The sequence below is a fragment of the Melospiza melodia genome, chromosome 3, assembly GCF_035770615.1.
Source record: "Melospiza melodia melodia isolate bMelMel2 chromosome 3, bMelMel2.pri, whole genome shotgun sequence".
Taxonomy (NCBI): Eukaryota; Metazoa; Chordata; class Aves; order Passeriformes; family Passerellidae; genus Melospiza; species Melospiza melodia.
Window position 1 is genome coordinate 33368801 of NC_086196.1, and position 15565 is coordinate 33384365.

The following is a 15565-nucleotide window of genomic DNA, read 5'->3' on the forward strand; positions in this document are numbered from 1 at the left end:
CTCTGATTTAGACTTTGAAGGTGAGATTCCTCTCATCCTGAAGTAGACATGTAAGGTAGGCACTTATGAAATGTCATTTATTTGAACTTCTTTCTTTTGACACCTTACTGCATCCCTCTTCCCCTGGGAAACCATGCAGACTCCACAAGCAATCACCTGTTGCTCTGCTGATTTATTGCAAGACCAGCTAGATACACAATTTGACCAAAGGCAATGAAAGCCTTCTTTCAATTTTACAGATTAAGCATTTTGCATAACTGGTCAGTTCCAGAAGGGAATACCTGCAAAAATAAGATTCATCTTCAGCCAGGAAAAAAGACTTTTTGACTGGCTTCTGGTATTTCTTGGACTTGGAGCAGGCTATAAGGAGAAACAGCAAAACAAATTTTCTATGAAAAGACAGAATAATTAAATTGAAAGATTGTCACAAGTAATTTTGGAGACCAGAAGAAAATCTAGTCAACAAGAGGCATGGTATATGCCAGAGTATAACATTCATGTCAGTGAGGCCACTACAGTTACAAGCACTTCACCTAAGAGAAATGTTTGGCAGGATCAAGTCCAAACTACTCAGTCAAGACAGTGACTGACAAAAAACATACAACAATTTTCCAATTTTAAAATAACTTCATTGTGGAATAAGATTTCTCATAAAGACTACATTCTGGGACACACAGACTTAGCTTAAGGAGAATGTTTTATACAAATCTGGTACTTATTAGAGTTTTGTGCACTCATTTAGTCTGCATGCCACTTAGGCAGTTGGAATCAATCAAAGTGTTTGGGAGATGGTCTTCACATACGTGTAACTGAGCGATACACAGCAACCATGACAATTGCACCACAGTTTCTGCAAGGAGTAGTGCCTTGCTACATGAGTTTTATTTTCAGGCATGTAGTTTTCAGGCAATGCAAGTCTCTCCCTTTTTTTTAGATCAGTCTGTGTGGTGTCTCTCTGCCTTCTGAGCACTGATGTTCTCATTCTTTAAATTTAAAAATATCAGTCTTCTGATTACCCAAGGCCTGTTGAAGCTGGTCACTGTCTGCCCATCAGGTTTTGTTGGCTCTGGATCAAACCCCCAAGGAGTTCTAAAAATGTATATGATATGTTTACAGAAATTACAACAATCTATTTAGAGTGCAAATACATGGTAACTGATGACATCACAGGCAAGTATTTTAATGGTTTATATTAACAGATCCCTGTGGCTTATAACAATAAAAGTAATGTATTTTTTTATATTTCATGTGTGTTAAAAATTCCTGGGGTTTTTTGTTAATATTGGGCATAACATGTTTTCTGTGATATTAATAATAATTTATCCCTGTGATCCCAAGCCAGATCATGTCACTGTTAAGATCTCCATTAACCTGAATCAGTGATGGGTCAGACTTTGGAAGGAAACAAAACCTAAGGGATTTTTTTGTCTGTTTGTGTTTAGTTTTGGGGTATTGTTTGGTTTTGGGGATTTTGTTTGTTTGTTTTTATCACTACATTGAAAAAATGGATAAACAAGATTCTAACAGAAATGTTAGTGGAAGTAATGTAGAGATTTTGAAGATCAAAGTGCCTTGTGATTTTTGAGTTTGCTAAAGAGAGCAGGATTTCTGGATTAATTAATGTATCCATCAAACTTTTATAATTGTTGAATCTGCAGGAATATCTTAGGGTAAATACTGGTTTTGAGTGAAAGAAGATAACCTAGGATTACACCTACAAATGTTTTTGCTTGATCCAGTAGTCTCTTAGAGCCTTATCCTAAAATTTTAACTGGATTTCGAGCCGTAAAATAAGCGTGTTTGTTCTTCTTACGTGTGTAGCACATGTAATAACAATGAGAAGGAGCTCTGTTTCTTTCTCCTGTGGTCTATTTTTTGCTCTGTCGTATCACATTACAGCAGTACACAGAAGAGCTAATTCAGACTCTGTTCCAACTTCTTTGACCTCTTGTATACTCTAAATATATTTTACCATTGTTGAGCCTGAATAGTAAAAGTATTTGATTCCACCTACTTTGCACTTCAAATATAGCTGAAAAAATTCTGAGAAGAATGTAGACAATAAAAAGAAAATTCCCACTGAGATCTAAATCTCCTGTTCTGAGATTGGTTTGCTTTTTACATGAATCACATTTTTTCTCAGATATTTATAAGTGTAATTTCTTGGCTAGATGTTTCCCATTTTAAATGTTGTCAGCCATCCCATGTACTCAGTAAGCAGTTAACTAACACCACTGAGTTATTATGCCATGCTCACATTTACCATACCAGAATTTACCTCTTTACCATCCTACGAGGCCCTGATCAGTCATTAGAGAAAAAATAAGTAGGAAATAAAAGTAGAATTGTCATGGTTTATGCCCAGCAAGCAACCAAGCTCCACGCAACTTCACCCTCCATGCACCCACCCCAGTGGAATGGGGAGAAGAATCAAATGTAAAACTTGTAGCTTGAGATAAAACTGTGTACTAATTGAAAGAAAGTAAAATATCTAATCATAGTAAATAATAATAATAATAATAATAATAATAATAATAATAATAATAATAATAATAATAATAATAATAATAATAACAAACAAATTATGCACAATAGAGTTCCTCACTGTTTGCTGATTAATGCCAGATCCTGTCCCAATACCCAGATAATCCCCACTTCTGGATAACTCCTTCATGGTATTCCGTGTGTGGAATATCCCTTTGGCCCATTCAGGTCACCTGTCCCAGCTATGCTCCCTCCCAGCCTTTTTTGCATACCTGCTCACTGGCAGAGCATGAGACACAAAAGAAAAAGGTCCCTGACTTAGGATAAATGCGACTTACCCAAACCAAAACATTCTCATGCTGAATCCAAAACAGCGCTGAAACAGCTACTGAGAAGAAATTAACTCTACCACAGATAAGGACAAGAATGAACAAAAAAAAATCCAGATAAAAAGAGACCGCATGCAAATAAGTTGATTGAGACCACATGTAAATAAGGTAACTGCAAGTTTGCTTTCTTTTTTCCTACCATCTGCATCTTCCACACATTACACAAATGCATGTTAAGCCTGCTGTAATATTTTAGGCTTTGCTTCCCCTCCTTATGTTAAAACAGCCTTATCAGAGAGCAGTTCTGTACCTCAGCTCCCTCCACACTCAGCTTAGTCTGAGCCCCAGTCGTGTTGTTCTCCTCTGGGAACAGAAGTCAGAGGACCCAGATGACAAGGAGGGAAAGAGGCTCCTCCATAAGCAGCATCTGGCTCTTTGGCAGATTTGTCAAGCACTTCTGCTAATGGGTTTGGATTTGCCCAGGGGTCTTTTATGTGGTTACATTGCAGATGGTCTGTCTGTTCTATCTTCTCCTTTTGAACACTTTTATTAAAAAAAACCCCAAACTGATAAGGTTCTTTATAGGTCTCACAAGATGCCTGTCCAGGCTCCTTTCTGTTAGTCATTGCAAAGCTTTCCATATATCCAAATGTGTGTCTTGAGTTTTGTTGGCAATTCTGGACTTAGCTCTCCAGTTTAGCTGCCAAGTGATATAATTTACTGTGTTCTGAGTTCGTATTATTGTCAAATTTCTTTGGGAATTTCTTAATGTCATTTGTAGTGCAGAAGTAACTTTACCTCCTCTTAAAAGCATGAAATATACTTGCCTTCCACTAGCCATCCACTTTGAAAACATAAGTTTAAATCTGGTTTTGGTTAAATGTGAAAATTAGCATGATGGTCTCAATCTAATTCACTGGGGATTTGTGTCTGCCATTTAAGAGAGGCCCAGGACTGAAGCAACAAGTCTGTGGGAAGGTATGTTTGGCAGAGCTATGGAGAAACGCACATGCAGTGCCCAAATAAATAAAGCAATTCCACGGATCAACTTTTTAACAGAATTATTTATTGTGTGGCGCGAGTGCAGAAGAGGGCAGAGAGGGAGGACATCCTGTTTGGTGAATTCCGTTTAAGTTCTGTTTCAATTTACAACTAAATCTCTGTCACTTTAATTTTTAAGGGTTTTGGGATTTTATTTGCTTTTCAGTGTAGAAGTAATTGGCAGGTGACTAGACATAAGATCATGTTTTATTCCTATGTTATTTCAGGCTTATGTCTTATTTTCCTTCTAATTATGTAGATTAAATTAAATAGAAAATAAACCCCTGTGCTCTCAAAGATGTAGTGCTTTTCATGACTTTCTCAAAATAGTACCAGAGAAGCACTTTCATCCCTCTTAGCATTTCATTATTATACCGTGTTTCCCAACAGCAATATTTTAATATTTGCTGAGAAACAAGAATAAATGTATTCTAAAAAGCAGTCCTGTTATTATGAACATCTCACACTCTGCCCTGTCTCGCAAACCAGGTTCTTGGGGAACCAGTGCTAAACGCAGTAAAGTTACAATCTTGCATCCAAGGTATGGACATGGGTGGACATAACCAACAGCGCTGCAGGGCTTGTTTCCTTTACCTTGTTTTTCCCTCAGTACCTGGACAGAGGTGGACATCCAATGATTTTAAAAGGCTAAGCATTATGCCAGAAGCCTTGGTGAGGTCCAGCCATTTGGTGTAAGCCATGTTTTGAACAGAGGAAGCTCTAAGGGAAGGTAGCCAGCAGAGAGGCTGGTTCGCAGGGCTGCTGCTGTGTGTGTGCTGGGGCAGCGAGGGCTGCAGTGGTGCCTCTGCCAGTGCCCCACTCCTGTGGCTCTGTGCCACTCCAGGTATGCCCTGGCCTGGGGGCTGGCTTATCAGCATGCAGGCTGAGCTGGAAATGGAGGTGTTACAGATTTGCAGCTGCTACCTGCCCCTTCTTGTGGCCCAAGGGGATAATTCAGGGGAAGGGAACTGTGCCCCAGAGTTCTCAGCGACACGTATTTATTGACTCTTAGAAAAATCACCTACTTCACCCCAAATGAAAAAGGTGTGTATGCTTTAAGTTTCAAATTATAAGATAACTTGGGGAAATCAAACAGCAAAGCAAAATGAAATGTAGTCATTTTATATCAGTTGCAAAGAACAGCCAGCATTGGTGCATTTAACAGAGCATCATTTTCTGTCTCTTGCTCAGGATAATGGAATTTGTTTTGAGTGCAATTAGTTATGTAAAATTCTTTTAGGTTCTTCCAGGCAATAGGGTCATCCTGGGAAAAATGACAGGGATGTGTGTGCAGCACACCTAGTGTACCTTGCCATCCAGAATGGCTGTGCCCAGCTACTCCTTACAGTGGTCAGATGCTGAAGCAGTTAAGGCATCAGGCAGTCAGCAAGTTGCATATATTTGTTTTATATTCTAAACCAAACTCATTGTTGGGACTGCGATTAGAGAACAGAAATAATTGCTTTTGACACAAATTGTTTTGGAGCCAAACATAATGTGCTCCACATGAGGTAAACTACAGAATATTTGTCTTGGGAGCCAAGATTCAGATCAGGTTTAACTTATAAGGGGAACTTCACTGTTAAAAGTGAGATGTGTTAATGTTTCCCACGTTAAGACTGCTTGCCAGTAATTCTCTGTATATTGCATTTACCAAGAGAAGTTTCAGAATGTTTGTATTAAAATATGAATAGAGCATGAAAACTACAAGTTTTTGGCAACCCCTGTATTCTGCCTAATCTGTCATCATAACTCATCCTTTCTGGAAGCTGATGAAGTTCTTGCCAGGCCCCTGTACTGGTGGCTAAAGAAATTACATTCAAGTGCGGTATGGTCACTCTTCATACAGCACACCTGAAAGACATTTTTTTTCTTTGGGCATTCCCTGGTGAAGAAGAACCATGTTACAATAACTAGTTTGAAATATAACAGACATCTCAATTTAGGGTGAGTCAGACACAACCCACCCGTTGCTCTTTTTTTTAATGAAAATATGAGTTCACACTTACATCATGCTGTCCAGGCTCCACTGAAGCCAACAGCAAAATTCCCAGCCCTTCATCTCTGATTTCCCAATTATATATTTGCTTAAATATTGTCTGACGTGAATACAGTTGACATTATTATATTTAAATTCATAATATTATGACTGCAATAAGCAGTGTCATTTTGAAGGCTGTGTTTTACAAAGGACAGATTAGCAACAGACTAGTAATTGGCAGAGCTGATCATCTCCACATTCCTCTGTATATATGAGAAACAGACTCAAATCAGACTCAAAACCACCAAAGAAGGACTTGGTGAGATCTTCAGTCACTGGCTTTGTTACCTGTTCCTTATGTCCACCTGTCAGAGATGTGGAAGGGAGTCTGAAATTTCCAGCAGATTTTTCAGATGTGACTCTGAGCACTTGTACAGAAGTAGTGGCACAGGGGGGAAGGCCACAGGCTTGCTGTTTGCATTCCAGCCATCTCCACAGAAGTGTTTGTTACTTGTTTATGACATAGCACATCATGTTGTCAGAACCACAGCATTTCCAAGTGCCTGTCACATCTGGAAGTGATCAGAAGCTGTTGGGTGAATTAATCTTTGAAAATGTGGCCCTGGATCCAAAGACTTGCATTTAGATCTTATGTATCTGTAAACTGGTAGTTTATATTTCATGTAAGTTGGATACTTGACAGCTCCCCATGGAACTGTGCTGTCATTATCACTTTTGATTTACTTAAATACTCATATAAGGACTTCAAAACCTACTTTAATGTTTTGTTTTGTTTGTTTGGGGTGGTTTTTTGTTGGTTTGTTTTTGTTAAGTAGCAGCTGCCTGTGTATCTTTATGTGTTTTCTGTTCACATGCTCAGGCTTGGGATGGTCTCTACATGGAATCAAAGAGTTGACCACCCAGCCCTCATTCTGCTATTCCTTCAGGCCCCTGACACTCACTGGTTTAGATGTTCTCTCTCTGGCTCCTGGAGTGATTTTCTCTAACCAGCTGCCTTTTTCCTTGAGAAGATGGGAATTATCTATTCAGACACCACATTGCCTCTTTCCAGATACTTCCTCCAGTGACTGGAGTGTAAACCCTGAGCTAAAATTGTATCCCATCAAAACTGTGGCTGTCACATTAGGATAGCCCAGAAAAGATATCTGAAAGGCTGGGATCCAGCTGGCCAGAAGGTATTGTTCAGCATAGCTTTGCCTTTTGTGTGTACATTAGTCTATTATATCAGAATGGAACAGTTTCCCATATAAAACTATAATTTGCTTTCATCAACTCAAACCTATTTTAAACTTGAGGGTGGAGACATGATGTGGAATAGGAGCGTATGGAAAAAAAGCACTTCCTGTTACTTACGTTTTTGGTGTCAGCCTGCCTATTTCCCTACTCTGAATCTGTGTTTTGTAATTGAACAATCTCCTGAGCATAGAGCATGTGAGCTGGAAGTTTATGCTGTGGTAAATAACTTAATAAGTTCCACTCCCCCGGATATGTCTTGATTTTTATTTATTTATTTTAATCGTTGTTGGCTTTGGAGAAGTCAGTTACATGTCCAACAGGAGAGTCCAGAAATGACTCCTAGGTATTTTGTGTTTTATCCAAAAATGTGGAAATCCAAATTAATTTTGCGTTGTCTTTTAATTGTGACAGGGAAATGACATTGTGACAGGGAAATGACATTCATTCCCAATAAAAGTCAGAAAGCAGTGAAAAATTATTGTAATGTGGATTTGTGGCCGACTGAACTGCACTAGAATAGACAGTTTTCTGTGGTTTTCTAGAAACCACATTAAATGACATTAAACTGAAATAAAATGTCTCAGTCAATCAGAAACAAGGGGAGCCATGCAGTTACTGGCTTTTAAGCAAATAATAGTTTCTGCAATTATGTAGCACAACAATCCAAGCTGTCTAAATTAATTGGTGTGTTTAATCATCATAAGAGAAAAAGCTAAACTTCTCACTTTCAGGCACAAGAAGAAAATATCAGTTTTTCTTTCTGACTAAAATAAGCTTGAATTTTTAAGCAATTATCTTTCACAGTATTTAGTCATATCTTCTCACTAGAGTCAGAAAGAAAAAATACATATATCCTTTTCAGTAAAAAAATTATTATCAGCTTATTACTAAAGCAATAGCCATAACTAGATTAACAAAATCTTCAACCTTTGGCAATTGTTCCTACGGTGAGAAAAGAGGGAAGCATAGATTTAATAAAGACAAAAACTATCTGACACCTAATCGTTAGGAAGCACGGAGAAGCTCAAGGTGGCACAGGGTCACAAAAGGGAGGGTGATAGCAAAAGCTTAACTGGGGAAATGGGAATGGGGGGTGGGGAAGATGCTGCAGTGCTGTTAAAAGAAATGTCTTTTTCTTTAGCTGTGAATGGTGCAAGGGGGCGAGCGACAATGCCGGCCTTTGTCAGGAAACCTGCTCACCCACTTTCTCAGCTGAGCCCTCTGCATCAAGGGCATCCCAGGCACTGACACTGCCTGCCTGTCAGACAGCTCCTGTAAAGTAATACTGTCTGCAGGAGGGTTTTTTCTCCTCGTATGAGGTTTGAATAGCCAGGTGAAGAACAACAGGCAGGAAAGCAGAACCGAGATACAATCACAACTTGTGCCCTTTTATAGCCCAAAGAATTACCTAAGGAGTCCCATCCTCTGTAAGACAGGCAGTTTATTCGAGATCGAAAAAGCTCTTAAACAAAATCAGGCACTTTGAATTCTCCTCAAATTATTGTTCCTCTCCACAGTGCAGTTATTGCAATATCTGGATATGGGTTCTTTTCCTGTGAGCCTGAACTCGTGTGCTGGGAAGCTGCATGGTGATATTGAAACTTGTAATGAGTAGTCCACAGAGAGTCTAGTACAGCTCTTACTTCATACTTACAGTTTTGCAAAGCTCAACCTTGTGATATTTTTATTTTTTTATTACCTATGTGGTATTCCTTAACATGGTAGAAAGACTTGGATGTTTTAATTCTTTGTTTTGCTAAGGTTCCCTCTATTTGATACCCTCTGTCTGACATTGGTTGTAGATTGATGGAAGTATTTTTATTCTTGGAATATGAATGTGACTTTACTTTTGCCTCTTTCCATTATTTTTTAATAATAATGTTGGCACTGTACTTCCAAACACATAAGAAACAGAAATTATACAGCTGTAATCCATCTCCTGTCCCCAAATGATTGCAGAAAGGTAAGCACTTGTTTTCTGTATTGCTAAAAAAAAAAAAAAGTAATAAAATAAAACTCTGAGGAGCATTTGCTGGCTTTATCAATATAACATGACATTATTTTACTGCTTCTTAGCACTGTATTGCTTTACAAGTTAAGAAAGGAGGCCTCAAGGAGAGCAAGAAGGAGGTCTTGCTAGTGTCCAGTACTATTATTTGTTTTTAAATCTGGCAGGTTTTCAGAACCTGTGTGTTGGAGGAGCAGCTTTTGGGATATTGTGCCTAAAATAGCAAAAGTTCTGCTATTTTGACCATCTACTAAGCTTAAGATCTATAGATGGGTTTGATGAACCAGGGAAAACAAGAGGGGTAGTTGTCTCAATGGAATAGATTTATTTCATTGGTTGTGCTCTTCCTTCCTTACCTTTTACACTGACAAAAAAATTGAAAAATACTGCCATAAACAGTGCAAAAGCATCTGGAAAAGTAAATATTGACTTTTATTTTGGGGTTAATGAAATGATTGGAAATATTATTCACTTGAGGAGACCTTTTTGGCTGTGTGTTTTGCTGCATTATTGGTGGAGATCTTCTGTGGAAAGGTGTTGGGAAGTTTTTTGTTGTGTATACACCTAAACACATGTTTTTGTGTATATTGAGCACCAAAGAATTATTATAAGATTGACTGTGTCTGTGTGTCAGTGTACGTGAATTTGTATACAACTTTATATTCTCTGGAAACCTGTCCATCATCCAGAATCTCTCTCTCTTCACCTTCCTTCTTATTGCCCTCTGTAGCCTTTGAAGGGTTGATGTAACTTCTTTTTAATTGCATTATTTACAGTTCTTGTAGGTGCAAGTAAACATGAAAAATATCTAGTCTAATTATGAATGTAATTTAAAAGAAAACAAAACAAAAACCAAAAAACCACACCAAACAAACAAAACCAAAACCCCAAAACAGTGGAGAAAAAAAGCCTTTATAATTGTGGTGTTACATAAATTATTGATTGTTTTAAACTTTGTTGAGGATTTTATGTAGATTGGACAAATGACATTTGTGAATGTGCATCCATTTTGAATGTTTTTGTCAGAATAAAGGCTTTTATTATCTAGTTCAGACTGCATATTAAAGAGAGATGAGCTCACTTGTCCTGTTCAGAACATGGCTGAAAGCTCTGCCTAAAAGAATCTATGTAGGAAATGGAAAAAAAATAATCTACTTGTCTTCAAAACAGTGTAGTTGCTCTGAGAGCTGAGCCGATACCAGTAGGAAACAGATTTAGCCAAGTTTGAACAGTTCTGTTATCCAACTTTCCTATTGCACTAAAATTTAGTTTGAAATAAAGGGAAGGTTTGCTTAATTTCAGAACCTCCAGGGTAACTGATAACTTAAATGGACAAGATTCCACGTTTCTGTGAGAAACTATGGAGTATTTAAGAATTTGTGTTACAACAGGAGGCATACTAGAAAAACAGGGGTGAAGCTAATCTAAAAATAATAGTAATAATAATAGTAGTAGTAGTAGTAATAAAAACAATAATATGCATTTTTGCCTCTGTGAAGTTTCATGAGATTCTACTAAAGAGATGTATATGGTGAATTTCCTAGAAAAGAATTTTAAATATTTTAAAAATTTTTGCTATGATTATTTACAAACTAAATTAAATTATTCAATTTTAAATAGGCTCCATCTAGTCCTTCTTTTGGTTCTCCTCTAATTTGGATTTGCTTCAAATTCTACACAAAGGAAATGGTATTTGTAAAATGTTCTGGTTGGGCTGGGATTTGAAGTACTTTGTTTTCATGTTAGAATATTTGTTCTTTTATAAATCTTTGATAAATTATTTCATACTTTTGATCTTTTTGGTAAAAAAGGTTTGAACTTGATTATGAAGCAAAAAGTTTACATTTTAAAACATCACCTCTTTCAAGAAAATTATATAAATATGTTCTACTTGTAGGATTAAAAAATAATTAATGGAGTTACAAGCTGTGGAGGGACCCAGCTCTAAGTCCACCTTAATAATAGTTAAACTGGAAATGCAGATGGATAACACGGTAATAGCAACCCACATTTTCTGAAAATAAATTTTATGTCTGCAGTGCACAAATGAATATGTGATTGTAATGAAGGGAGGGAAAAAAGAGGAATTTTTAAAACAACTATAGAAGCAAGGCTTGGGCTTTTTGCCTTTAAAACAACACAAGAGAAAGCTTTACAGAAATAGAGAGATGTCACATGGCCCAATCGTAATTAGTCCTGCTTACACCTTCTGGGCAAGGTTGGGTGGTCTGGGGTGGGCACAAGTTCTGTTCATCCACACTTGTGAAAACGGGACAGAAGAGGGTGGAATTTGTCTCTTTGGATGCTGTTCCTTTATCCACTTCTGAGCATAGGCTTGAAACCCTTGAAAAGATGTAACGTCAAGCTGGGGAACAGAATATGCTCTGACGGGGAAGGCTCAGAATCCCCACACAGATTCTTAAACCTTCTTCAGTTGGGTAGAATTGTCTACAGATTGGAGTTAAAGCCCACTGAGATCTGGGAGACTGATCTGTGAAATGGAATGTTTTAGAGACTTTTCCAGTAAGCCTCTGAAATGATCCACTAAGCATGTGCAAATACCAACTTTCAAAGACTTTAAGCACGGCCAAAGCAGAATAAAAGACAAATCTGTCTTGCCAGGTTTCAGGTTTTTGCTCAGAAGCTGGGAATAATGCAAATCTTCTTCAAACAGTCAAGAGATAATTAAAACTTATTCTTATCCAATCCATTTCCTGACAAAATGCATCTTTTTATAAAATGTAGAATTTTACTTAATTATTCTAAAGTATCAGTTTGAGATATTGCAGGAGGGATAAAATGGAAGCTCAGTTATATGCGTGGCAGTGAAACAAAATATATAAAATAACATTGTACAGTGTAGTTTTTTAAGCACCTTTAACAATAAACTTTATTCCACCTAAACTGGAACACAGTGCATTTACTAGAAAGCAGTCTTTAATAAATAGCTGCATAAACTCAGAAGTATTAATTACTTCTTCAGAGATTTCTTTTAAACTTTTTTTTTAGTGCAGGAAAGCACATACTGAACCTGAACCTGCTTCTGATTAAGTCAGTGAAAGCAGGACTCTGATAAACATTTAGTTTGACAAAATGAATTCAAGATGTTGGAATTATTTTGTCCATTTTACTAAGCATTTTTCCTGAATCCTCCATTCACTGGAAGATAAGAATTTACTAAGTCTGTTACATCTTCCTGAGAAGTCTTTAGGCTAAAGGCAAACTAAATATATCCAGAAAAGAGAATTGAATTATATGTGTTACACAGAAGGCAACATGTGCACTTCTGTAAATAAATCACATAGGGATATATTAAAGTAATCCCTGTACTTGTTCACACAGGATGGAGCACCCAGGATAATACAATGTATACACATGGTTTTGTGAAAATTTTATTGGTTTGGATATCCTTTTTATTCTGAATAGAGTACCAATAAGTACAAAATGTCTTTTACTCCAGCAGAAAAAAATGTCTATTTGTGAAGGCACTATTTAAAAATACTTTTAGTTAATTAACTTGCCATGTCTGTGGATGGGATGTCATTTTGTTACAGAAAATAAGTTAGGGTGATAAAAATACTTCTCTGCACAGAAGCTTTCGTGCTTGTTTGGAACAAAAAGTATTCATTTTACAAAATTTGATTGTTTATATTCTTTGCCAAGAAAATGAGAGTTAGTGGACCTAGTTTTCTGATGAAAAAAAGATCTGATTTGATTAAGAAAACCTGATTCATTTGACTGTGAAAAGTGCTGAAAATGGATACTTCTTAAAAAGCCTAGGTAGGTGAACCAGTGATTTTGCTTCTAAAATGCTGCTGAAGTGTTTGCATCTGTGGCAATGATGTATGCCCGTCAGAAAAGGAATTGTTGTAACTTTCATGCAAACCAAGGGGAAAAACACACGTGTGAACTTTCTAAGCTAGAATTGCCCACTAGGTATCTGTGTGCTGATCATACTTCAACAGGAAATCATGATATTTAAAACTGCCGAGTGAACACGTGGGGAGCATTACGCTGTGTATGCGATGAAACACGCATTGTTTATTTTGTGTAGCATTCTTCTGCTCCCTTAAATACATACAAGATGGAAACTCATAGACTTTTTTTAACCTTTAGCTGTACAGAAACCGCCAAACAAAATCTGGTAAACAACCTGAGTTCATTTTATTTCATCTAACTGATCACATTTCCAGTAGACAACAAATAAAATGCATTGCTGACAGAGGTGTAGAAATGTATATACAATTAGATGAAGAAATTGTGTTCAGTGCAGTTCAAATCTCAGCTTGTGCCTTTTCATTTCCTTGAATATGGCTGTAAAATCCTTACCTGCTGATGCATGGCCAGCAGCAATACCAGTTTTTCCCTGCTCATCCAGAGTGCTGCTGGGCAGGCTATCCTACCAATGACTTAGCCAGAGCATCTCATTGTTGACTTTTAGTCCTTTACTTGAGTAAATGGAATTCTTCATTTACTTGAGTAAATGGGATTCTTTGCTTCATGTGGCTTTGGGTAAAGCTTCCATTTATTTTCCCAGTTGAGATATAGTATTTCCTACATTTTCTCAAATATATTCAAGACATGAAAGCTCTGTCGTGGGTTAAATTAATGTAATGTGAGGGATTAAATCATCCAGGAGATCAGCAGAATTTGGAGTATAAAAGCCAGATAATTTCATTTTCTGGAGGGGAAAAATTCCAGTTTCAGCCAGCAGACCCGTATTTGCTGGAAAGGTAGTAGGGTTTTGTTTGTTTTTCCATAGAGCAGGATCTGTGGAGCACAGAAGATAGGCAGTTTCAAAGTGAAACTTGAAATAAATTCTTAAGATATTGAGTATTGCCCTTAATGATTTGCCATTGATTGTCCTGGTCAGAATATGAATGCCTGGGAGCTGTTGTTACTGAACCATTCCAAGTGTTCATCTCTTTCCTCTGCATCTCAGCCTTCTACCATGTAATAGGGCTTTCACATCCTCTGTAAGTCAATCTTTCTGTTGGCCTTTGGAGTACACATATGGTAGATCATTCTCTTGTTACACATGGGCTGGCAACTTTGCACATATATAGGAAAATTGTTTCTCTGGGGGAAAAAAAATCTGTGTAATTAATATATAAATGAAGAAAGAGTGGGCGAGCACAGACTGCAAATTGGATTGCAATTACCGGTCTAACAAGAAGTGTTCCTTGTCTGCTCTGTCTTTGTCTGAGAAAGGCAGATCTGTTGTCACTGCATGAAAGCCATCTACAGGCCCCCAGTGTAACTGTGAGGCTTCAATTCATGGCAGCCTAAATCCACCTGAAATTTTGCAAGCTTCCCAGAAATTACGCACAAGAAAACAAGTATCAAGAGATCCAAGAAGAATATGTATATTTGTAGGAGTGAAGAATTTTCCAGATGTGCACAAAAGTTCTGTTCATTCACTTATATGGGCTGTTCCTGTAATTCAGTGTGGATGCAGTAACTGCTGGTGGTTGGAATAAAGATAATGAGAGGCAGAAGTTCCTGTTTTGGCTTTCTTATGCACAAACTCTGTGCTGTGTTTCAGGGGAAGTTTCATAAGCCCATGTCACTTCATAATATCTAAAGGAAAAGTGGAAAATAGTGGCAATGTTGCTGTTAACTACATTCCTAGGTTTGGTAAAAAGCAAAGGTGTCAAAGGAACCTGCACTGATTTGTTAGCCTGGATGCTTTGCAAACCCTCCATATTAAAAAAAAAAAAAAAAAAAAAAGGTTTTATAGAAAAAGCAGTATATTTTAGATACTGTCACAATGCATTAATACTGTCATCTTTTTTAACAGGTCTATGGAAATGCAGGATCTAGCCAGTCCTCATAATCTTGTTGGAAGTAGTGATGCAGCAGGTAGTTCCAAATTGGATAAATCTAATCTCAGTAGCACATCAGTCACAACAAATGGAACAGGAGGTAAGTATAAGACACAGCTGGCACACAGAAAGTTTTGCCTAGTTTATAGTCATATGCATTTTTTTTGCAGTTTCAAAAATTACTGTATACCCATTTATAAATCCAGCAAGAATTATGAAAAATTGGCAGTCATACAAGTGTAAATTTCTAATTCCATCATTACTTCTTTGCTTTGCACCAGCTAAAGTAAGAGGCAGAACTGAAACAAGGTGCAAAGATGAAATAAGGAAAATTTTGAATGATTGATTTGAGTACAGTGTTTCATGTTTGCTTATACCTGTTAGTAACTTAAAAATGAATTATATTTTCTGTGTCATATTTCCTCGATGAGTAATAATTTACTCTTATACCCTGAGTCACTGCATTTATGTTAAATTAAAATCATTATCAAGAGAAGTGCATCACAATTAGACTTAGGAAATATGGAGGGTTTTTTTGCTGATGAATTTCACTTCTTGGGAGGTAATGAAAGTTTGTAATAAAGGGATTGTTTGTTTTCCTCAGCAGCAACTGGTCATTAATGCTGTAGGTGATGCTGTA

At 37.2% G+C, this 15565-nt stretch overlaps 1 protein-coding gene across 11 annotated transcripts in view; it reads left to right on the forward strand.

Annotated features, from left to right (window-relative positions):
- Window positions 1-15565, forward strand: part of EYA4 (EYA transcriptional coactivator and phosphatase 4) — a 140678-nt gene that overhangs the window by 80262 nt on the left and 44851 nt on the right. For all 11 annotated transcript variants that reach the window (XM_063151211.1, XM_063151215.1, XM_063151214.1 and 8 more), the window contains one exon: window positions 14901-15025. In XM_063151211.1, the coding sequence (XP_063007281.1) occupies window positions 14901-15025 (125 nt within the window). The remainder of the gene's footprint in view (window positions 1-14900; window positions 15026-15565) is intronic.